At 38.0% G+C, this 24,261-nt stretch overlaps 1 protein-coding gene across 1 annotated transcript in view; it reads left to right on the forward strand.

Moving 5' to 3' along the window:
• The window catches only part of LOC124278719 (potassium channel subfamily T member 2-like), a 266,827-nt gene that overhangs the window by 120,557 nt on the left and 122,009 nt on the right, over positions 1-24,261 (forward strand). Inside the window, exons 2-4 of the mRNA XM_046714487.1 lie at positions 619-698; positions 5,165-5,188; positions 9,234-9,291. Coding sequence (XP_046570443.1) covers positions 619-698; positions 5,165-5,188; positions 9,234-9,291 — 162 coding nt within the window. The remainder of the gene's footprint in view (positions 1-618; positions 699-5,164; positions 5,189-9,233; positions 9,292-24,261) is intronic.

Genomic DNA, 24,261 nt, shown 5'->3' on the forward strand with positions numbered 1-24,261 from the left:
AGGGTTTTAGGCAAATGTTGCCTACTTCCAATATTTTTCTCTGCAAAATTTTGATCAGGATGAAAACAGTTTTTCCCAGTTTTCTTATTGTTGGTGTTACATTTATATTGCTCAAAGGGTTAATACTTCTTCCAACAGTGGGGACACATTTCTTGTGTCCCGTGTTGTAAATATTGCTTAATTGTAACTCAATAAGACTGGTGTAACATGCTCACTAATACTTTCGTAAATGATATTGTCATGTGTATGAACAATATTTATTTATGTCCAAGATATTTTTATGGATTAAACTTCTTTTTAATTTATCTCACGACGTTTAGAGACCATTCCAGGTCCCTTCATCAGTTCACGTCAATGTACAACTTCTAAATGCCACTGAAAGACACAATATTTATTTAGTCTTGACATAATGACACAAGGCGAACTCATTGTGTACTCTGACAATCATGATATGGTTTGATTCAGGTAAAGGTGGAATGTTGCAAATTGCAGCATTAAGCATCGTTGGCAAACTAACCTATTGTCTCACTAATGCTGTTGTCCTCCTGAAGGTACAGGTAATCTTAGCCCTCAGATTCAAGTTGACTCTTGTCTGAATAAACCTTGTTATTTTTTCAGAGTTCTGGTTGAATTCTTCACCAATGAGAAGTCCTTCAAGGAGAGGCTGCAACTGTACTTCATCAAGAACCAGAGATCCAGTAAGTATGGCTTCAGCACTAGCCTGTTGGCTGATGTGGGAGTATATCGACTAAAGCACTATTATAAAGGCTGAAGTGGGAGTGTAAGGGCTTTAGCACTAGCGTGTTGGCCAGAGTGGGAGAGGATCTTGTAAAGCACTATTGTATAGGCTGAAGTGGGAGCGTAAGGGCTGAAGCATTACAGTCCGTTTGAGTCAAAAACGGACCGATGAATTGCAAATTTTATCATTGTACAAAATTGCCACATAAATATAAATAGTACACATGTTTATCATTTACTAATACCCAACAGCTTTCTTATATTTGAAAATTTTCTGGACTCCACCAAAAAAGTTCTTTAAGAAACTATCATCATTGAAAACGCAAAAGTTGTTTTCTGTTGCGGCGGGGTGAAACCGCAGAAACGGAACAGCCAGTCATGGCGGGGGACATCTCAAAATCTATTCCGGGAGAGCTGTCGGTTCCTCGCCTGTCGTAGTGTCATAGTCATGACTTAAAGGGATGACAAGTGGTGCCACAGTTGCCTGTTGTAAGCCATCCCGAGACCAGTAACCTTGTTCAATGACGTTAGCTACCTTGTTGACACAGTTTTGCCAAGTTTCAGTCGTGATTTTGTTAAGGGATTCCTTACCAAAACCTCTACGTCACATAATCTAAAAGTTGTGTTTGATCTGGCAACATCTCCTTTGACAATACCCCATATCATTTCAATGGGGTTAAGGTCACATTGATAGGGTGGAAGTCGCAGAATATCGTGACCCTTACTTTTTATGGAACTGTCAACTTTGTAGAAAGGTTCACCTTTGTGGGTTTTTATGATCTCATATAGCTGAGGCTTCGTTGCCTTTGAAGGCCGTGCGATCTGAAATTTGTCGAGCCATGATATCATATCACCTTTTCGACTGTTCGATGTCGGGGCTTTACTGTCGGGGTCCTGCATGCTGTGGTATGGGGCATTGTCCATTATAATAAAAGACTTCTCTGGTAGAGCTGGTACCAACTTGTTTTTAACCCAATCGAGGAAAACTGCACCATTAATCTCGGAATGGTATTCTCTGTTATCTGTGGACTTTGCCCTGAATACCAAGTCACAGCCTGGGAGAAAGCTTTTGCTGGAGCAACCAGCATGGAGAATGATTAGTCTCTCTCCTTTCCCTAGAGGCAGCTTTCTACGTTACCCCCTTATCACCCCATCGGTACCCACTGACTGCTGGCAGTGTGCAAGGCATTGACCCAGGTCTCGGGTCCAAGTACACTGGCTCGAACCCTTCCTCTTCTTTATAACCCTAAGAAAATTATTTCTCAAGCGAACGATATCAGGGAGTTCACAGAGTACTGACCTATTCTCCCCCGAAATTTTCTTATAACGATACCCGAAAGAGTGTAAGAGTTGCCAGAGTGTGTACTTTGATACTCTGAGGTTGTGTTCTTGCTTCAAATGCTTTTATAAAATTTTCAGCGACATGTATTTGTTTTAAAAATAGAACTTGTTGATAGACTGCCTTACAAGGTTGTCCAAATATTTTAATTTGTGTGATTTTGACACGACCCCTACCTGCTTCGCATCACCCTCACAATGTTTGTGTTCCAGAACATTTGTCAGTACCGTTGCTGATACTCCTAAAGGTTTTGCTGCCCGCCTACGGAATTTATTAATGGCATGAAATGGTTTGCCCCTTACGGCTTCAGCACGGAAAAAATCGCGTACACTTTAATCATCAACTGTTTTCCGCCAGCATTCAACTTCATTTTTCATCGGGCATGTGTATCCCGTGCACGACGAGATAGTAGCTGTTACGTTTCTGCGGTTTCACCCCGCCGCGACAGATAACAACTTTTGCGTTTTCAATGATGATAGTTCCTTAAACAACGTTTTTGGTGGAGTCCAGAAAATTTTCAAATATAAGAAAGCTGTTGGGTATAAGTAAATGATAAACATGTGTACTATTTATGTTTATGTGGCAATTTTGTACAATGATAAAATTTGCAATTCATTGGTCCGTTTCTGACTCAAACGGACTGTAGTGTGTTGGCTGAAGTGGGAGTTAAAGGGCTTAATCCCTAGCCTGTTGGTTGAAGTTGGAAAGTATCTCCAGAATCACTATTGTATAGGCTGAAGTGGAAGTGTAAGGGCTGAAGCATGTTGGCCGAAGTGGGAGAGTATCTTCTAAAGCACTATTGTATAGGCTGAAGTGGAAGCGTAAGGGCTGAAGCATTAGTGTGTTGGTTGAAGTGGGAAAGTATCTCCAGAATCACTATTGTATAGGCTGAAGTGGAAGCGTAAGGGCTGAAGCATTAGTGTGTTGGCTGAAGTGGGAGAGTATCTTCTAAAGCACTATTGTATAGGCTGAAGTGGAAGCGTAAGGGCTGAAGCATTAGTGTGTTGGCTGAAGTGGGAGTAAGGGCTGAAGCATTAGTGTGTTGGCTGAAGTGGGAAAGTATCTCCAGAATCACTATTGTATAGGCTGAAGTGGAAGCGTAAGGGCTGAAGCATTAGTGTGTTGGCTGAAGTGGGAGAGTATCTTCTAAAGCACTATTGTATAGGCTGAAGTGGAAGTGTAAGGGCTGAAGCACTAGTGTGTTGGCTGAAGTGGGAGTATATTGACTGAATCCCTATTGTGTATGGGCTGTGCTGTACATGGCACAGCCATGTTTCTCCTCTCGTGATGAAGCACTAGTGTTTGTGATGGAGTGTGTGGGACACAGGTGTGTTTGCTTCAGCATCACATAGCCTCAGCTGATGTGTTTGGGCTTCAGCTAGAGAGTATAGACTGTAGCAGGAGTATATAGGCTTCAGCAGGGGCGTATTGAGAGCATCAGGAGAGTATGGGCTTCAGCAGGAACATTATGGCCTCAGCAGGATTGAATAGGCTTCAGCAGGAATATATGGGCTTCAGCATAAGTATATGGACTTCAGCAGGATTGTATAGGCTTCAGCAGGAGAATATGGGCTTCAGCAGGGGTGTTTTAAACATCAGGAATATATGGGCAGGAGAATATGGGCTTCAGCAGGAGTATATGGGCTTCAGCAAGGGCATATTGAGAACATCAGGAATATATGGGCAGGAGAGTATAGGCTTCAGCAGGAGTATATGGGCTTCAGCAAGGGCATATTGAGAACATCAGGAATATATGGGCAGGAGAGTATAGGCTTCAGCAGGAGTGTATGGGCTTCAGCAGGAGGGTATCGGGGGCCTCAGGAGAGTAATGGCTTCAGCAGGAGGGTAATGACTGCAGCAATGTGTATGTAATTTCCCAAGGTGTGAGGATCTATAATAAACATTAAGTGTTGCTGAAACTACGAATGTGCAATATATATGAGATGTAACAAATTAGGTGATGATTACTACAGGTCTCATTCATCTCTGACATTTAAAAGCAAATAATAAATTAGGTTTTCAGAGATTCAGCTGTGTTGTAAGTGTATTTCCCTGATGAGTGTCGGACATAAGATGAATATTTGATCGTCTCTGTATCCAGGTATTTCCATCTGTTTCTACTCTTCTGCTGCTGCTGAAGGGCAGTGATCGTATGAATCGTGCAGTTTCTCCGTGATAACGGTACAAATGAGAAGCCTGTGACATGATTGTATTCTCCTAAATAAATCTCATGGGTGTGCACATTTTATTGTGACATTTGATATTTTGAGCCGAACTGAAGATTGCTTCGTTGTAATTATGACAAAATACCGTTTCATCCACATCAACTGTGCGCCTGAAATTGGTTTTTCGAAATGAAAGCATTGTAATTTTATGAGACATACAAATACCGTTGTTTTTTGTGGTGGTAATGAGATATGGAGCACGCTCAGCAGGAATTCCTGCAAGGATGCCAACCATTTCAGTGTTGTTGGAATCGTTACAATATTTAAAAAAAATATCAACCCATTAAATTAGGAGATAAACAATATTTTTTTCCACATGACCGAATATTTTTCAGTATTTTATTGGATATTCAATCTGATTTTAAATCTTGAAACTTCCTGGAATTGATAAAATACTGAATGGTGTCGCAAATCTGAAAACAAAATAATAGTGACTTTGTGAAATTCACATTTTGTCAGTCATTTCCTGATGCACACTCTCTCTTATTGAATTGATATCACATGATGATGTAATAAATCATGTCACATGGTTCTGCGATGTCATCACTGATGTCACATGGTTCTGTGATGATGTTATGAATGATGTCACATGGTTCTGTGATAATGTTATGAAGGATGTCACATGGTTCTGTGATGATGTTATGAATGTAACACGGTTCTGTGATGATGTTATGAATGTCACACGGTTCTGTGATGATGTTATGAATGATGTCACATGGTTCTGTGATGTTATGAATGATGTCACATGGTTCTGTGATGACAGTATGAATGATGTTACATGGTTTTGTGGTGTAATGAATGATGTCACATAGTTCTGTAATAACTGAAAGTGCCTGGGCCCTTATTCTCGAAACCTTCGTAGCCTTAAGAATTCTTAACTTTGATCGTAGCCAATGTGTTAAGAATGGGCTTTTCTGATGATGTTATGAATGAAGGCTAGAATGAAGCACAGTTTTGTGATGTCGTTCTGTAATAACTGAAAGTGCCTGGTGAGAGACTGTGGATAATTGCTTGATTAACTTTGAGCCTGGTGAGTAGACTGTGGAAGAAAGCACTTAATTGGTGTTGTTTTGATAAACACTGATTAACTTTGGATTTTAACCTTAGACTTGTCCATTTTGACAAGTCAGACATCACAGCTGTTGAAATGTTCATATTGGGGTATGGGTAGATGGTTGACTCAGCAGATGAGTAAGTGAATCTGTGAATGAATGATAAATTGAATGGATGGTCGAATGAAAGGTTAAATGTGTTGATGGTTGAAAGAGTGGTTCATTGATTGAGTGGTTGAGTGAGTGGTTAAATGTGTGAGTGGTTGAGTGAATGATATAGGGAGTGAGTAAATGCTCCTAGTGATCACCCAAGACGACAAAATACCTGCTGTACCAGGGATATGTAACATAGACAATCAAACCATGAGCAGATAAACCAGTGGTAAATGTTATGAGCAACATTCCACGCAGCTAGGTTACAGTGACATGTAATCATAAACAATCATAATGATATCACCACTCGTGCAGTGCAACATCATAGCGCTTGACAAGATGAAGTTTTTCTAATGGCACTAGAGAACATTTGCTCTTCTGTGGTTCAGGGCGATGGGGTAGTCTAGTGGTTAAAGCTTTCGCTCGTCATGCCGAAGACCCGGGTTCGAATCCCAACATGGGTGCAATGAGTGAAGCCCATTTCTGGTGTTCCCCACCGTGATATTGCTGGAATATTGCTAAAAGCGGCGTAAAACCATACTCAGTCAGTCAGTCAGTCTTATGTGGTTCATTGTTTCATTTACATTTTTGTACAAACTGAACCTGAAATGCTTTCAGTTTCCATCTTTGTATGTTGTTGACAGAGTCAGGTCACTGAGGCTGACTACCTGATCAATTCTGGTTGTCCCTTACAAATAACATTGGCTTTATGATTAGGTGTTGCACCACCGATGCTTGTAATTATTACTTGTTGACTTAGTTGTACTTTCATGTGTTCCCTTATTTATTTCCATGAGTATGTATACTAGGCAATAATATGCCCCTTAGGTTTTCTGTCAAAATAATCTGTAAAATAGACAAGAAAATATTGACTATCAAGGGAATTTTTGGTTTTTGGAAGCTCACTTACTGATTACCGACAGATATGTCCAGAAATTTGTTGAGGGTATTACATAATGAATCAGTGCGCTTCACACAGTGACCAGAATAATTCTGAAGGAAACACAAGAATCGTGATCACCTTAAACCATTTCAATAAACTTGCATCAAGATCTGTTATGAGGCTTTCACTTGAGGTCATGCAGCAGGGACTTCTTTCGATACGCACCATTTATCCAGCCTCATGTAAGAATGTCGAGTTTTGATTGGTTCACGTGACTCTGATAAAATGCCATGTACACCCGTCACGATCCGTGAGCAGGGAGTACAAAAATCATATTATCCCGCCACGCCTCGGTGACCACGCCAAGTGAGAAATGAGAAAAGTGTGCATCTCCAAGCCTTTAGTAACGTGCGCTGCATTGAGGTCAATCGATCAGCTGGTGTCAACTTGGCAGCAAGTAAACGTTTTGCCACAACAACTGAGAGTTTTCTTTTCTTTTCTTTTGATTTAGTAAAAACATTTGGCTAGATAGATGCGTTATCACATCGTGTCGACGGAAATACAGGGTTTTATCAGTCCCGAGTAAGGTTGTATTCCCCTAATTTCCCTCGACATGATGTGATAACTTATAATGTCAATGTGATCTCTCACATGTCAGAACCGTAAATCATTTCGCGCTATATATTTGAGCAACATACTATGGACTTCCTGATGTTTAAGTGTTTCTGTGCACAAACACGGCTACAAATCATGTGGCTCTGTAAGATAAATATGACAGTACACAGCGGAGAAACAGGAAGTGAATCTGACCTTATACTTTACTAATTGTATTCACGCACACATTTCTAAATTAATTCTTGCATGTGTAAAATTACACTGTAATTTTGATTATTGAAAAAAGCCCAAACGAAATAATAGCTTATGGTCCTCATGTGTCTCTTACATGTTGCCTGGTAATATGAACACATATTGCGAAACTTACCTGGATGAAAATCTCTCTGCATAATTTAGCTGAATATATACTGAGGGAAAGAAAAAAGGGAACATCACCTCATCACAGTGTTCCTATGTTTTTTCTCAGATTTTCACCCACAGTGCAATACAAAGCTTGCGAGGAAACCTTGAAAAATAAAGGAGCACTTGTTCTTTCATGTGTTGGGGCGGTGGGGTAGCCTAGTGGTTAAAGCGTTGGCTCATCATGCTGAAGACCCGGGTTGGAATCCCCACATGGGTACAATGTGTGAAGCCCATTTCTGGTGTCCCCCGCCGAGATGTTGCTGGAATATTGCTAAAAGCGGCGTAAAACCAAACTCAGTCAGTCAGTCAGTCTTTCATGTGTTCCCTTATTTGTTTCCCTCAGTATATGTCTATGTGAAATAATACTTGTACTTTATAACTAGATACTTTCAATTTATCTTGCATATGTAATGTTTTCAGTAAGAAAATGCATATGAAACATTAGGGTTTTGTTATCATTTAAGCACCAGTCATGAAAATAAATATCATCTTTGCTAGGTTACTTGATGGACATGGCACTTCAGAAGCATGTCAGATTACCTCTATATGTTTTGTAATGGTTGACAGGTGATGACCCGGTCATAGCTACTGTGTGTATAATTTAATCCACAGTAACTAACTCACTCACTTAGCTGCTCAACCATTCACCCATGCAACTGCTAACTCAACCACTCATTCATTCACTCAAGACTCATTCACTAAAACACTCATTAAACCATTCACTCAACAAGTCATGAAACCATAGACTCAACCACTCATGCAATTATTCAATCACTCACTCACTACACTGTCATCATTCAACCATTCAACCATTCAACCAGTCCTTTATTTACTCAACCACTCCTTCACACAACCACTCCTTCACTCAACCACTCCTTCACACAACCTCTCCTTCACTCAAGCACTACTTCACACAACCACTCCTTCACTCAACCACTCAACAACTCATTCAACCTATCCTCAGCCTCTTTCTCAATCACTTATTCACTCAACAAATCACTCAAGCTCTCAACAAACCACCCACTGAGACAGTCATCCAATAAATTCAGGACCCCTGAAGATCCGGGTTAGAATTGGTCTTCATTAACCCATGTTTGTCATAAGAGGCAACTAACGGGATCGGGTGGTCAGGCCCGCTGACTTGGTTGACACATGTCATCCTATCCCAATTGTGTGGATGGTTGCTCATGCTGTTGATCACTGGATTGTCTGGTCCAGCCTTGATTATTTACAGACTGCCGCCATATTGCTGGAATACTGCTGTAAGCTAAACTCACGCACTCACTCAATAAATTCAGCTTCGATTTAGTTAATTAATTTCTGCAGTATATTTTTTATTGCAATTGTTCCTGGTGAGTGTAAGTGTAAGTGTAAGTGTAAGTGTATTCTTGATATTGTGTTTCAATGAGGATCACATGCATCCTGTACGTTGTCGCGAAGTCTACATGGACAAGGGCAAGACGTCATCACAGTAAGTTCCCTCTCAGCTTTAGTGCATCCTGTAGTACTTATGCTGACATAAGCATCCTTTAGTAGTATCCTTATGCTGACATGCATCCAAGATGCGTTCGCGAGTCTACATGGACAAGGGCAAGACGTCATCACAGTAAGTTCCCTCTCAGCTTTAGTGTAGTACTTATGCTGACATGCATCCTGTATCAGCGTTAGTGTAGCGAGTCTACATGGACAAGGGCAAGATGTCATCACAGTAAGTTCCCTCTCAGCTTTAGTGTAGTACTTATGCTGACATGCATCCTGTACTTTTGAGTCTACATGGACAAGGGCAAGACGTCATCACAGTAAGTTCCCTCTCAGCTTTAGTGTAGTACTTATGCTGACATGCATCCTGTACGTTGTGCGAGTCTACATGGACAAGGGCAAGACGTCATCACAGTAAGTTCCCTCTCAGCTTTAGTGTAGTACTTATGCTGACATGCATCCTGTACGTTGTGCGAGTCTACATGGACAAGGGCAAGACGTCATCACAGTAAGTTCCCTCTCAGCTTTAGTGTAGTACTTATGCTGACATGCATCCTGTACGTTGTGCGAGTCTACATGGACAAGGGCAAGACGTCATCACAGTAAGTTCCCTCTCAGCTTTAGTGTAGTACTTATGCTGACATGCATCCTGTATGCGTTGTGCGCTGGACAAGGGCAAGACGTCATCACAGTAAGTTCCCTCTCAGCTTTAGTGTAGTACTGACATGGACAAGGGCAAGACGTCATCACAGTAAGTTCCTAACAATTACCACAATTTCTCACAAGTGTCACAAGATTCTTAATTGTTCATTCAAAACCTAAATAGAACCACCATGAATGCAGTTTTGTATGCTATGCCCATGACGTTTCAGGCATGTTAACATGTAAAACATGATGTTCAATATCACATCTTTTTGATCACATCTCGCAAAGAGGCAGAAAAAAGTTGACTGTATTTCTCAAACAAAATTGTTTGGCTCATTCCTTACAGAAATCCTCACCTGTCTTGAGGCAGTGACACAAACACATCGTGAAAGTCATCGACTGCAGTCATAGATCTACCAGTGTTATTCAGTTCTAGTTTATAGACCACCTCATGTGCACACACCGTGAACTGTTTGAGACAAAAAGATATATTGATTAAAAAGAAATGTAGTGTGTTCATTTTATCATGTTCAAACCTACAGCAGACAGGTGTGACAATCATTTAATAATAATAATAAAAATAATAATAAGTCATCTTCTGTAGCGCAGTCTCCAAACACCAAGTGATAACCCAAGCTGCCTGTGAGGCGCTAGAAGGTTATAGTCACATGACCTATCCCACCAGGTACCCATTTTCTGCTGGGTGAACAGAGGCAATTTTGAACAAACTCACCTAAGATGAGACCATATGTATTACATGTGCTTCGTTGTGGGGTAGGACTGAAGTCCTTGGAACTCTCAGGAGTCAAGCTGCCAAAGACGGTCATCCAAGCTCGACGTTGCATAACTTCAACTGATTTGTGACCTGAGCTCTGTGCACAGGACCACAAGCCATACAAATATTTGCCTTGGAACTGTCCAAGGTTGCTGGACATTTGTTTGAGACATCTATGTTGGTCATTTTGTTAACAAGACATGCAGTTGTCTTTTCCAACCTCATTTTCATGGAACCCGTGAAGATCCGGGTTAGAACTAAGATCTTCAGTAACCCATGCTTGTCGTAAGAGGCGACTAACGGGATCAGATGATCAGGCATGCTGACTTGCTTGACACATGTCATCAGTTCCCAAAAGCGTAGATCAATGCTCATGATGTTGATCACTGGATTGTCTGGTCTAGACTCGATTAGACAGTCGCCATATAGCTGGAATATTTCTGAGTGTGGCGTAAAACTAAACTCACTCATCCCTTTTCATGGAGAATATTTTACACTCATGATAAATAAACTCTGGGCTCATCCACTTGCCTTGACCCATTTCATATTAAAAAGGCAGTGTGATTTACATCAAATGATTTATAGTATATAAATTTACATTATGCACAGCTCATGTCATTGGTATGAAACAATATTTTAGACAAAGAGGAACACTTTTTATGGATAGACAACTTCTGTATTGTAATAGATGTGACGTATTTTGTGTAGATGCTAACACAGTTATCCATCAAATGATACAGACTATGTTATTTATTTTTTGTGTGGATCAAATTTCCTTGAATACAAATCAGTGTTTATTTCTAATACGAATAACAGTATCAGAGCCAAGAGAGTTATCTGCACTTGAGTCAAGGCTGATACGTCATCCCAATTGTCCAGCAAATGTGAAAACCATCAGACTGAAAAATCTTATTTTATGTAGATATATATAATAAATAAGTTATATAATGGGTTTGTTAAATAAGATAACCTGTATTTCACTGTTGTAGGACCTTCTGATTCTTTCATATTGCTGAAGTTAATCTGTCATGCCTGTCAGTAAATGATATTTCATAAACATTTTAGGCCATTTGCAAACTGATTGCTTCACTCAGCAGTGTAGGAAGCAGATTGAACAGCTGTGGTAATAGCATTCTTTACTATTATATACAAAACAACAATCAGTGTGTAAATTCAACTGATTTGTAAAATAACTGCAATTTGTAAACATTTGCTGTTTCAATAGAGTCATTTGTCATTTGTGAATGTTCCATAGATTCTGACTCAGGAAGACTTCCATGGTCGAATTAAATATCCTTTTCAAGTTACAATGTATTTGGAAATGACTGTTTTCTCAAACTGTGGCAAGTGTCAAACCATGGAAGACACATGGGGATTCTTGTCAGCATAGTGTCCCAGAACGCCATGTTTGTCGTCAGTGTATTTCACTTCAGAACTTCCATTTTATTGGAATTACCAAACGAAATATTCCTGGGTTGTGTGAAGCAGTTGTTAATGCATTGAAATATGAAGCTTAAGTCAACAGAATGAACGTAATGGCGCCAAGAATATGCTTTCCAGGACAGAAGAGTTATGACACAGTATTCCTAGATGTTGGTCTCTGGAGAATTATCCAGTATTCCATATCAGTAATTGTTTAATTTGGTTTTATTTTTTTTTGTGAGAGTGATGGTGGCTACGCAGGTGCCCCGGTCATCTACATTGCTGTAGTATTGTCTGCAAGGTTCTCGCTCCCTTAGGGATACAACAACCATGTGACTGACGATCATCTTGTCTTGCCAGCACCGTGGTTTCAAGCATATAGTGAAGGTGTTAGACCTACAGTGATGTAACTGTGGACTAGGTCTACATGGTGATAAAGTCAACTCTCTGAGGCAGCATCTGGACGTAACAAACTCTGGGGATAGAATTACCGCCAGTTAGTCAGCTAGTGTAGTGTGTAAAGTTGTGCTGGAATGAGTGCCTGGGTTCTTGCTGTATGTCTCTAATTGTATTACGAGAGTACTGGTAAACTATTTAGATACACACTTGATCATGCATAGTTTAAAGGTGTCCGTTATCTCTCCTGAAAACTGTATTTCAGAATTTTATTGTTAGTTTCATTTTGTAATATAACTTACCAGGGCTTGAGTAGTTATGTTGGAACCAGTGTCCTACTCAGGATTTGGTTTGGTTTGTTGTTTTACGCCGCATTCAGCAATATTCCAGCTATATGGCAGCGGTCTGTAAATAATCGAGTCTGGACCAGACAATGCAGTGATCAACAGCATGAGCATCGATCTACACAAATGGGATATGATGACATGTGTCAGCGAGCCTGACCACCCGATCCCGTCAGTCGCCTATTACGACAAGCATGGGTTACTGAAGAATAATTCTAACCCAATCTGAGTATCTGATTTACACTTCTAAGCTTTGGGGTAAATACTACTCTTACTTCACAAAATACCCTTTCTGACCCAGCAAAGGTCATTGAATTTAGTTGTTTTATCCCATTTTTATGGGATTTTGCTCATGTAAGTAACCTCTGGTTTCATTGACCAATGAAGATGACATTATGTATGTACTGACAGAAACCAAAATATTGCTTACTACATCATAATACAAAACTTCAAATCCAGAGGACATAACCCTTGCTGAAAGACAGACAGATTGACAGACAGATTATTTATTAGAGTCTGACCTCAGTGACATAAAATAATACAGCATAATATACAAACAAAATACATGAGTCACTCCATTTGATGTGGGTGAGTTATGAGAGACTATCTGTTAAAACCATGTACAATACATACATACACAGATATGTCAAATCATGATTACTGTTAGAATCAGTATGTGATGTTTGTAATCTATACGATGATGTTGTTTTAATTAAACAGTCCTGGAATCATGGTTTAAGTTTGTTTTAGTTTTGCTTGTTGTTTGCTCAGTAGAATTCCATCTATATGACAGTCAGTAAATAATCGAATCTTACATCATGAGCATTGAATCAGAGCATGTACCTGACCTCATGATCCAGAAAACCAATCTGACGGATGTTCACGGAGACATAGTATTAATCAAAGCCTGGCTTTCTGACTGAGATATTGCCTGTTTATTTAGAACTTTTTCCATCCCAGGTGTTTGAGAGTTTGATAAGGCTGCAGTAGTTGATTAATAATATACAGGTGAGCTTGGGGTCAGGTAAAGTTCTCATCACTCTTGATGTTCTCTAGAAGTGCCAATGGTCGGCATTTTAGTTGAGTGCTTGATCCTCCTGGTTATAGCATGGGCACATTAAACAGCTGAATGTGTGAAATTGATGTATATTTAGGCCAGACCAATTTTATTTCTTGTTTTAGGGATTTTTTGTCCTCAGAAACCCTAAAGGCAGGAGGGGAAAGAAATAAAAATAAAATCACCAGTCAAAGTAATATTGTTTTTAAATGCTAAAAGTAAAATACTTTTAGCAATTTATGAGTGAGTTTAGTTTTACGCCGCACTCAGCAATATTCCAGGGGCGGTCTGTAAATAATCGAGTCTGGACCAGACAATCCAGTGATGAACAGCATGAGCATCGATCTGCACAATTGGGGCAATTTATGAAGTGTATATGGGGGAAAATACAACCTAAAAATAATTTTCTTGTAATTTTACATTGGCCAATAATAACATAAGGATTTTATTTTTTGAGTGGGGAAAATTAATGTATATTTTTGTTCTTATTCTTGAAAAGATACGACCGGCGGATCCGTGAAACAAGAAATAAAATTGGTCTGGCCTTAAGATATTTTGTCATTTTATAATGAATTGGGTAATAACATACACATTACTATCTTATTAGGACACGTCTTAGTTTGTTTCTGAATGTTTGCATGTGCGACAAAGGATTCCAGTTTTCCAGATTCTAAGAGGCACTGGGATTGATGATCAACTTTCTGCACTGAAACTTGATCCAAATAACAAACATTAATATATGATACAAAAGAGCTGTTGTGTTTATGAATAATTACTTACTTCAAGTCTGGGAAAGAATATAGCAAACGAACATTAGATTTGTAATTATGATTGTCACTTCCTGGACATGAATAAATAAAGGAAGACACTCTCTTGTGGAACATTTGACATATTGGATTTTTCTTTATTCGGCTCATTGGTAGTTCCTGGGATAGATTCATCAACATTCTATAAGATGATTGAGTTGATTGATGGAGGCCAAGGTCAAGGCCACAAGACACTAACTTGGCAGAGATCATGTAAAAATTTAGACACATGCAGATGGGTTGTATGATGAATTACATCTGTTAACGGTTAATGTATGTACTTTTGACTTTGATTTATGGATAGCTTATATGTAAAGAGAAGTTGGAGTTGAAGCTAATTCTGTTGACATTTGTTGGTCACAATGATAATGAACATCAAATGCACATGCAGTAAACTATCCGGTGTCAGGGTTTTCGACGATGTAAGACAAAAATGTAATTTTTATCTGTAATATAATAGTTTTCATTTTACTAACCTCGACTGATAAAGGATATATTCATCTATTTCACACAAAAATATCAAGTGTTTCCTCCAAAAATAGCGTTGATGACATCGTATCGGCGAAACTGTTGTCGTTCATAACATCTGGGTATTTTGTATGGGTTTTCGACGATGAGCCATACTTTTTGCTCCGCACTGCTAGAGAGTGTTGTGATCATGTGGCTTCCTATTTATATATTGCCTGTCACCAGCAGACAACTGATCTTACTGAATTTTCGCTTGCTATTTTTTGTTATAAAGGCAACTGATTTTGCATCTGAAGTGGTATTAACGATCTCGGGTAAATAATATTGATGTTTGTTTGCTTTTTATATAACTTTACTTCCCGATTTCCATTGTCAATAAAACTTCTCACGACAGCGACTGGGCACCCGCCCTACCAGTGAAACTGTTTGTGCACACCGATCGCACACGTACTCACCCGATATAGCGCGAGCAATGCAATCGTCGAAATCACAAGAACGTCGAATTCAGCTCGTGTTGGGATATTTTTATAATAAACATGCTTATAATGACCTGACCGAGATAATGAACTTTGTTTGGTTCCTGCAACAAGCTGTATGTTTTAGTCAAAATGTGTATAATGATCTACAGTTATATAACTAAAATTAGTGCTCCGTTTGAGTTTCCCGTAACTATTTGAACACAAATTTGAGAAGGCTTGACACTGATTGTCTGATTGTAAAGTTACTTGAAAAACAACCTGCTTTTGACATATTGTTTTGGAGTGTAAGATTTTAGTTTAATGAGCTTGTCATCTAATTCCCTCAAAATGTTCTTTCATTTCTGAAACAGTATTTTTGTTTTCCAGAAAGTTAGATTGTCAAAATGGGACAGACGTGCACAAGAGAATGGACCCTGATGATTTCCATAAAGAACAAGAGATCTGCTGGTAAGTGTCACTCTCTGACTGCAGCTCCCTGGATCTCAACCCTTGACAACAATAGCTTCCATCCAAACCGTTCCAAACTAATCAGGGTACAGGGCCACTAACCTTTGCCATCCTTTTTAGAGTTGTGTCCCTTAGGGCCTCCAGGAGCCTTTGATTGGTGGTTCAAATGCCAGTTTGCCCTGATTATGAATCTAATTTGGTCAGCACCATAACCATGCTTGCAGGATTCACCAAACCGGGAAATATTGCCAACCTCCCAACATCAAGCAGACATGTTGTGATATAACTGTAACGCTATTTAAAAGCAGTGTTAACTCAGACTGACTACTGTAAATCTTGGTATTATCGTGACAGTGAATCAAATTAAACAAATTGGAGTAGTCTTTGCTCACATTAATTAAAGTTAATGTTAGTGTTAATGATGTCGATCACTGGATTGTCTGGTCCAGACTGGATTATTTACAGACCGCCACCATATAGCTGGAATATTGCTGAGTGCGGTGTAAAACTAAACTCACTCACTCACCCACTCTGACACCAAGTACTCAACACAGTTTCTGTGTTTTGATAGCTGCATCAAAGGCTGACATTATAAATGGATTTATAAATATTAAAAACCTGTTATTTAACTTTGATATGCAGATTTAAGATAGTGTGCACCATTCTGGTTCTGCTTATACTCATACCTCCATAAACACAAACACATAATCAAGTCCTAAATAATTCAAGACCCTTAGACAATAATGCATAACAATATTTATGAAAAGAATGGTAAGATGTTGAATTGTTAATAAAGGTACCATATTTTGTCATCTGGGGATATTTCTTTCAGATGTTCTTTATCACTGGTGTTTAATTGCAAATATTATAATAGGTGAGGTGAGGTGAAATTGGGTTTAACGTCGTGCTTGAGAATATTTCGCTCATATGACGACGTGCATGCGTGTGTATGTGTATGTGTGGCTGCTTGTACTAGCCCAGACTTAAGCTGGTTTTATAGTGCTAGCTCACTGAGATACCATGCCACAGTGAAGCATGAATACCCCACTCAGACACATTATACTGACTCCGAGCCGACCAGTCCTTGTTGTACCCATTAATGCCGAGCGCCAGGCAGGGACCAACAAGTACCATATTTTAATCTTTTGGTATGACGTGGTCGGGGATCGAACCTCGCGACCTTCCGCTCTCCGGAGGACGCTCTAACCACTACACCACGGAGGTGGCCATTATAATAGGTAGAATATTGTGTATAAAAACAATGGAACATTTAATCGAGGCACAGCATTTTATCAAAACCCTTATGTTGGTTTGAGGCACAGCATTCAACTGAGGATATATGGTACAGGAACATTGATAGTTTCTTTACATCCTGAAAGAGAACTGTTGTGAGTCTTTTAATCTGTCTTGGAGCACAACCAAATACTTTCAAGAGATAGCATATGTTTGTACCAGTATAGTGAGTGAGTGAGTTTAGTTGTACGCCGCACTCAGCACTATTCCAGCTATATGGTGGCAGCCTGCAAATAATTGAATGTGGACCAGACAATCCAGTGATCAACAGCATGAGCATCGATCTAAGCAAATGGGAACCGATGACATGTGTCAACCAAGTCAGCGAGCCTGACCACCCAATCCTGTTAGTCACCTCTTACGACAAGCATGTGTTACTGAAGATCAATTCTAACCCGGATCTTCATGGATCTTGTACCGGTATATAGTTAAGAGTATGTGTTAATGGCACTTGTCCATATTCCACTCACACCATGGCAGATATCCCATTTGTCTTGAAGCACATTATATCTCTATATCACTGTTATCAGTGATGTTACAATATCCCAGGGATTTCGTATACAATATCCCATGGATGCTATGTTCTCATCAACAATTCTTATATTTCCCTCAGCTGACTCATGACATTATAATCAGTATTCTCATCATGTTAAAGTATTTTGAAGTGCAAGAGTCAGGTTAATAATTAAATAAACACTTCCCCAGAGTTTTTGTCCCATTTACAGCCCACATCATCAGGACAAACACGAGGACTGATGCACCTAAGTTGTGGCACACTGATGTGGGTTTTACATATCATTAAATGGTCGCATGTTTTTTATCTTCCATTTAAAAAACAAGTTAATCACTTAAAGCAAATTAATCACTTTATCATCCCATGTCCTGAAAACTTCATGTGTTTCTAATTAAAGTGTTAGTGCCCAAAGTGTTTTGTGGATAAGATACATATATTTCATCCTAGATCGTGTCACAGACTTGTAAAAATAATGCTTTACTTTAATTGCCTGTTTGCCCAGAGTCAGACCCCACCAGGAAGTTATTTTCTTATTTTAGCACTGTGTAAAAACATTTTTTCAGTTTTTTTAAAACTGCATTTAATGTAATTCTTAGTCTATGCCATCTCTCCCAGCGACAAATACTTCAAAATGCAGGGCGATTGGCCAGATCAGCGGAATTAAGGCCTTTTTTTTTATTACTTGGTTTATGGACCTGCCAAACCGAATTTTGATGAAAGTGGAAAAAATAATAATAGCAAAGTATACTTTTCTAATATTCCCTGAAACAGAGTGGAACAGAGAGAAAGGTAATGCCACAGACTGCTCAGCTGGCATGCTGCACCTGGCATATATGATATACTCAAGTGTGCAAATAACATCTCCATATTCCCATCTTTTCATTTTTCCCTTGCCTACCAACCTAATAATTTTTTCTTTAAAATCTATAAACCAAGTAATTAAAAACAAATGGCCTAAGTTTACTTTATTAGATCTGTAACCTGATGGAATAAACACACATGAGAAAAAAAAAACATCACGAATATTGGCAATACCATCCACAAAAGCCACGACCTATGGTGACAGATTTGTTTCCAAAGCAGGACTCACATTGTGGAACAATCTCCCCAGCAACATCCAGGACATATGTGAACTCGACCAGTCCAAGGAAATGCTAATTACACTGCCTTTACTTGAGCACCCCTGCCCAAACATCTTTTGGAAATAGAAACTTCCAAACTGTAGCTCCACGGCTCTAGAATTCTTTCCCCTTTGAATTACGATCTTCTCAGAACATAGAACCATTCAAATCACACCTCAGAACCTACCTCTTCAACTTATATACTGCCTGAATTGCAAACTCCCAGTGTATATAGACTCACTGGTGTACATATTTTTCAAAATTCATTTTGTGCAGTTTAACCTAACTGGGAATAAGCGCAATATAAATATATATTTATTATTATTATATTAACTCCCAGCAATTTGGTGGGACAGGTGCTATATAAATGTCAACTTTATTAGTAGTAGTTATTTACAAAACCTGAAATAAAAAATATGTTCCTTCTTGGGTGCATGTGAGTTTTGAAAACTATCACGAAAAACAAGACATGCTTGCCTAATGAAAATATTCCGTCTCTTGTACAAGGGGATAATCTCACACTCATGAATCAGTCATGCAGGTGCCTGTCATATATTATCGTGGCTAACACATGATCTGTACAGCGATGTATGGAAGCCTGAGATGCACCCAGGGACCAATCACAATGTCCCAAGGTAGTACACGATTGATATCTGTGGATATGCCTGAATTTTTTATGTGCAGTATTGGCTTTATATTACCTGGATGGGAGGATACATTGAGGAAGTACACAATGTTGTGATCAGTAAAGTCTTAATGCCATTGATTATTGAGGATGTGCGGAGACAAGGAGTAGGTGGTGCTTTTATGGAATACAATGGAGGCACTAGATAAAATACGATACATATTGCAGTGAGTGTCTTAGTGCATGGAAATGTTTGGGATGATATCATTATGATCATATTAGTGGTGGTCCGATTAACTGAAATTAATCGAACACAAATGATTCTGGAACACATGTTTGCTTTAACCATATTTTTTACAAGGTCCAGGTTTTGACTATTACATTTTACAAACACTACAAGCTCGTTACAAGTCATGATTGAATTTATCTTAAAGACTCCTGGAAATTTATGTTCCCAATATACTAGTCATCCTTTAAAGATGTGAAATTTGCAAATGTATTGTGTGCAATTTGGGGAATAACCCAAAAGAACTACATGTTTTTATTTATTTTTTGTGCAGTAACAAAAATAATCAGGAAAATTTGATAAATGAGGCTAACCAATTATATGCGATGATTGATCGGTTGTAATGTACAAATCATCAATTATGAGATTTTATCCAATTCCCAACACTAAATCGTATGTGTGAGTATTTCAACAGACAAAGTAACTTCAAGAGGGAAATTTATAGATGTCAATTTCTGTATTGTGAGGATCATGGATGTTTTGGAGTATTTTGTTTCAACTGATCATGGTAAAATATACTCAGAAATGTTGCGTTCTTCATGTCACAGAAGTAGACATCCCAAAAAATTCCCTTTCTAGATGCCATTCAATGCCATGCAAAAAATTAACTTGCTTAGTAAATAGTTTTATAGGATAGCATGGAAAGACAGATTGTAAATATCAGCTGATGGAAGTGTACGTCAATATTTGGCTGTCTTGTCGAAAAAAAGATGCTGTTGACCCTAAAACTGATATTCTCAAATATGAACTGGCCATGTTCTTTGATTCATTGCTGATCAAATCATTTGTGTAAATGAGGATATTACCAAGTTATTCAACACAGAAACATGCATGCAAAAAAAAGATCTTTTATGGAAGGGTTTACAGACAACTTTTAGCTGTTTAATAGTGTCAGGAGCTGGAATTCCAGACTTACCAATGGACATGTAGTTGAATACAAGCCCTCAACACCTACATGTATGAATAATTAGGTGGAAATTGTAAGTGATGATCCTCACTGTCAGGTTCAACGACGTGCCACCAACCAAGTCCCTGAGCCTGACACAGATTCATATTGTCACCTCTTTCGACCAGCATGGGTAATTTTGGATCTATTCTATCCCAGAATTCTCATGGGGCTACTATTGTGAAACACCAGTACGACACATAGATGGCTGCTGCAGCGCTATTACACAGCAAGCCAACGTAATCAAAGCTTTACTTGAAAAGCTTTACTAAAACATTCAATATCAACTTCAGTACAAAGCACAACTGGTTTAACTGTAAACTCTGGCATATCAACCTTTCAAAAACCCTAATGTCGACAACAAAAAACCTGAGTCAATACAACAGCATGTTGTCTGTACCAGACAAGACAAATTGTTTCTAAATTTGTCCACAGAATGCTGATGACATCTGCATCATCAACATGATACTGCCTCGTCAACCCTGTTGGCTCACTGTGAAGCTAAATAGCATTGTCACTTCCGTCTGCTGTTCCGATTATATGAGACAAACATTTATTTGCGTTTCGTCTTTTCTCTCCAGTATGACATATCAAGGAGGCATATGCCATTTCTGTCTGAAAAGCTCATGCAGAAATAACATCAATGATGTCTTTTGTCACACAACTAATGAAGGAGCCTCTCTTTACCTGTCTGGGCGGAAGACAAGTATCTCTTTCCATGTTGGAGAAGAGATCATTCTTTGTCTATGTCTGTGTATGTATAGTTTTGAAAAAAATACATTCTTTGATACCCAGTGTGTAACTTTTGTCTTACATGTCACTGTGTTGAAGTGTTCTACTCTTAAGGGCGGCGGTGGGGTAGCCTAGTGGTTAAAACGTACAATCGTCATGGCGAAGACCTGGGTTCAATTCCCCACATGGATACTATGTGTGAAGCCCATTACTGGTGTCCCCTGCCATGATATTGATGTCATATTGCTAAAAGCGACATAAAATTAAACAATGCTACTAACATGATCAAAGTATGCTAAAAATCATTTTATGTTTTTTAATTAGGAGTGCTGTGTATCTAGAAAGTGTTGACGCAATGCTACTTACATGATCAAAGTATGCTAAAAATCATTTTATGTTTTTTAATTAGGAGTGCTGTGTATCTAGAAAGTGTTAACGCAATGCTAATGATATGATCAAAGTATGATAAAGATCATTTTATGTTTTTTAATTAGGAGTGCTGTGTATCTAGAAAGTGTTGACTGACTGACTGACTGAGTTTGGTTTTACGCCGCTTTTAGCAATATTCCAGCAACATCACGGCGGGGGACACCAGAAATGGGCTTCACACATTGTACCCATGTGGGGATTCGAACCCGGGTCTTCGGCGTGACGAGCCAACGCTTTAACCATTAGGCTACCCCACCGCCCCAGAAAGTGTTGACGCAATGCTAATGATATGATCAAAGTATGCTAAAAATCATTTTATGTTTTTTAATTAGGAGTGCTGTGTATCTAGAAACTGTTGACGCAATGCTAATGATATGATCAAAGTATGATAAAGATCATTTTATGTTTTTTAATTAGGAGTGCTGTGTATCTAGAAACTGTTGACGCAATGCTAATGATATGATCAAAGTATGATAAAGATCATTTTATGTTTTTTAATTAGGAGTGCTGTGTATCTAGAAAGTGTTGACGCAATACTAATGATATGATCAAAGTATGCTAAAAATCATTTTATGTTTTTTAATTAGGAGTGCTGTGTATCTAGAAAGTGTTGACGTTAATGCTACTTACATGATCAAAGTATGCTAAAATCATTTTATGTTTTTAATTAGAGTGCTGTGTATCTAGAAAGTGTTAACGCAATGCTAATGATATGATCAAAGTATGATAAAGATCATTTTATGTTTTTTAATTAGGAGTGCTGTGTATCTAGAAAGTGTTGACGCAATGCTAATGATATGATCAAAGTATGATAAAGATCATTTTATGTTTTTTAATTAGGAGTGCTGTGTATCTAGAAAGTGTTGACGCAATGCTAATGATATGATCAAAGTATGCTAAAAATCATTTTATGTTTTTTAATTAGGAGTGCTGTGTATCTAGAAAGTGTTGACGCAATGCTACTTACATGATCAAAGTATGCTAAAAATCATTTTATGTTTTTTAATTAGGAGTGCTGTGTATCTAGAAACTGTTGACGCAATGCTAATGATATGATCAAAGTATGCTAAAAATCATTTTATGTTTTTTAATTAGGAGTGCTGTGTATCTAGAAAGTGTTGACGCAATGCTACTTACATGATCAAAGTATGCTAAAAATCATTTTATGTTTTTTAATTAGGAGTGCTGTGTATCTAGAAAGTGTTAAAGCAATGCTAATGATATGATCAAAGTATGATAAAGATCATTTTATGTTTTTTAATTAGGAGTGCTGTGTATCTAGAAAGTGTTGACGCAATGCTAATGATATGATCAAAGTATGATAAAGATCATTTTATGTTTTTTAATTAGGAGTGCTGTGTATCTAGAAAGTGTTGACGCAATACTAATGATATGATCAAAGTATGCTAAAAATCATTTTATGTTTTTTAATTAGGAGTGCTGTGTATCTAGAAACTGTTGACGCAATGCTAATGATATGATCAAAGTATGATAAAGATCATTTTATGTTTTTTAATTAGGAGTGCTGTGTATCTAGAAACTGTTGACGCAATGCTAATGATATGATCAAAGTATGATAAAGATCATTTTATGTTTTTTAATTAGGAGTGCTGTGTATCTAGAAAGTGTTGACGCAATACTAATGATATGATCAAAGTATGCTAAAAATCATTTTATGTTTTTTAATTAGGAGTGCTGTGTATCTAGAAAGTGTTGACGCAATGCTACTTACATGATCAAAGTATGCTAAAAATCATTTTATGTTTTTTAATTAGGAGTGCTGTGTATCTAGAAAGTGTTAACGCAATGCTAATGATATGATCAAAGTATGCTAAAAATCATTTTATGTTTTTTAATTAGGAGTGCTGTGTATCTAGAAACTGTTGACGCAATGCTAATGATATGATCAAAGTATGATAAAGATCATTTTATGTTTTAATTAGGAGTGCTGTATATCTAGAAACTGTTGGCTTAATGCTAATGATATGATCAAAGTATGATAAAAGATCATTTTATGTTTTTAATTAGGAGTGCTGTGTGTATCTAGAAAGTGTTGACGCAAATACTAATGATATGATCAAAGTATGCTAAAAATCATTTTATGTTTTAATTAGGAGTGCTGTGTATCTAGAAAGTGTTGTATGATACTACTTACATGATCAAAGTATGCTAAAAATCATTTTATGTGTTTTTAATTAGGAGTGCTGTGTATCTAGAAAGTGTTAGCATTAATGCTAATGATATGATCAAGAGTATGATAAAAGATCATTTTATGTTTTTAATTAGAGGTGCTGTGTATCTAGAAAGTGTTGGCCTTAATGCTAATGATATGATCAAAGTATGATAAAGATCATTTTTATGTTTTTAATTAGGAGTGCTGTGTATCTAGAAAGTGTTGTGCTAATGCTAATGATATGATCAAAGTATGCTAAAATCATTTTATGTTTTTTAATTAGGAGTGCTGTGTATCTAGAAAGTGTTGGCCTTAATGCTAATGATATGATCAAAGTATGATAAGATCATTTTATGTTTTTAATTAGGAGTGCTGTGTATCTAGAAACTGTTGTATGAATGCTAATGATATGATCAA

This window comes from Haliotis rubra, unplaced genomic scaffold, assembly GCF_003918875.1.
Source record: "Haliotis rubra isolate DU_JTF1 unplaced genomic scaffold, ASM391887v1 Scf240, whole genome shotgun sequence".
NCBI classification, from domain to species: Eukaryota; Metazoa; Mollusca; class Gastropoda; order Lepetellida; family Haliotidae; genus Haliotis; species Haliotis rubra.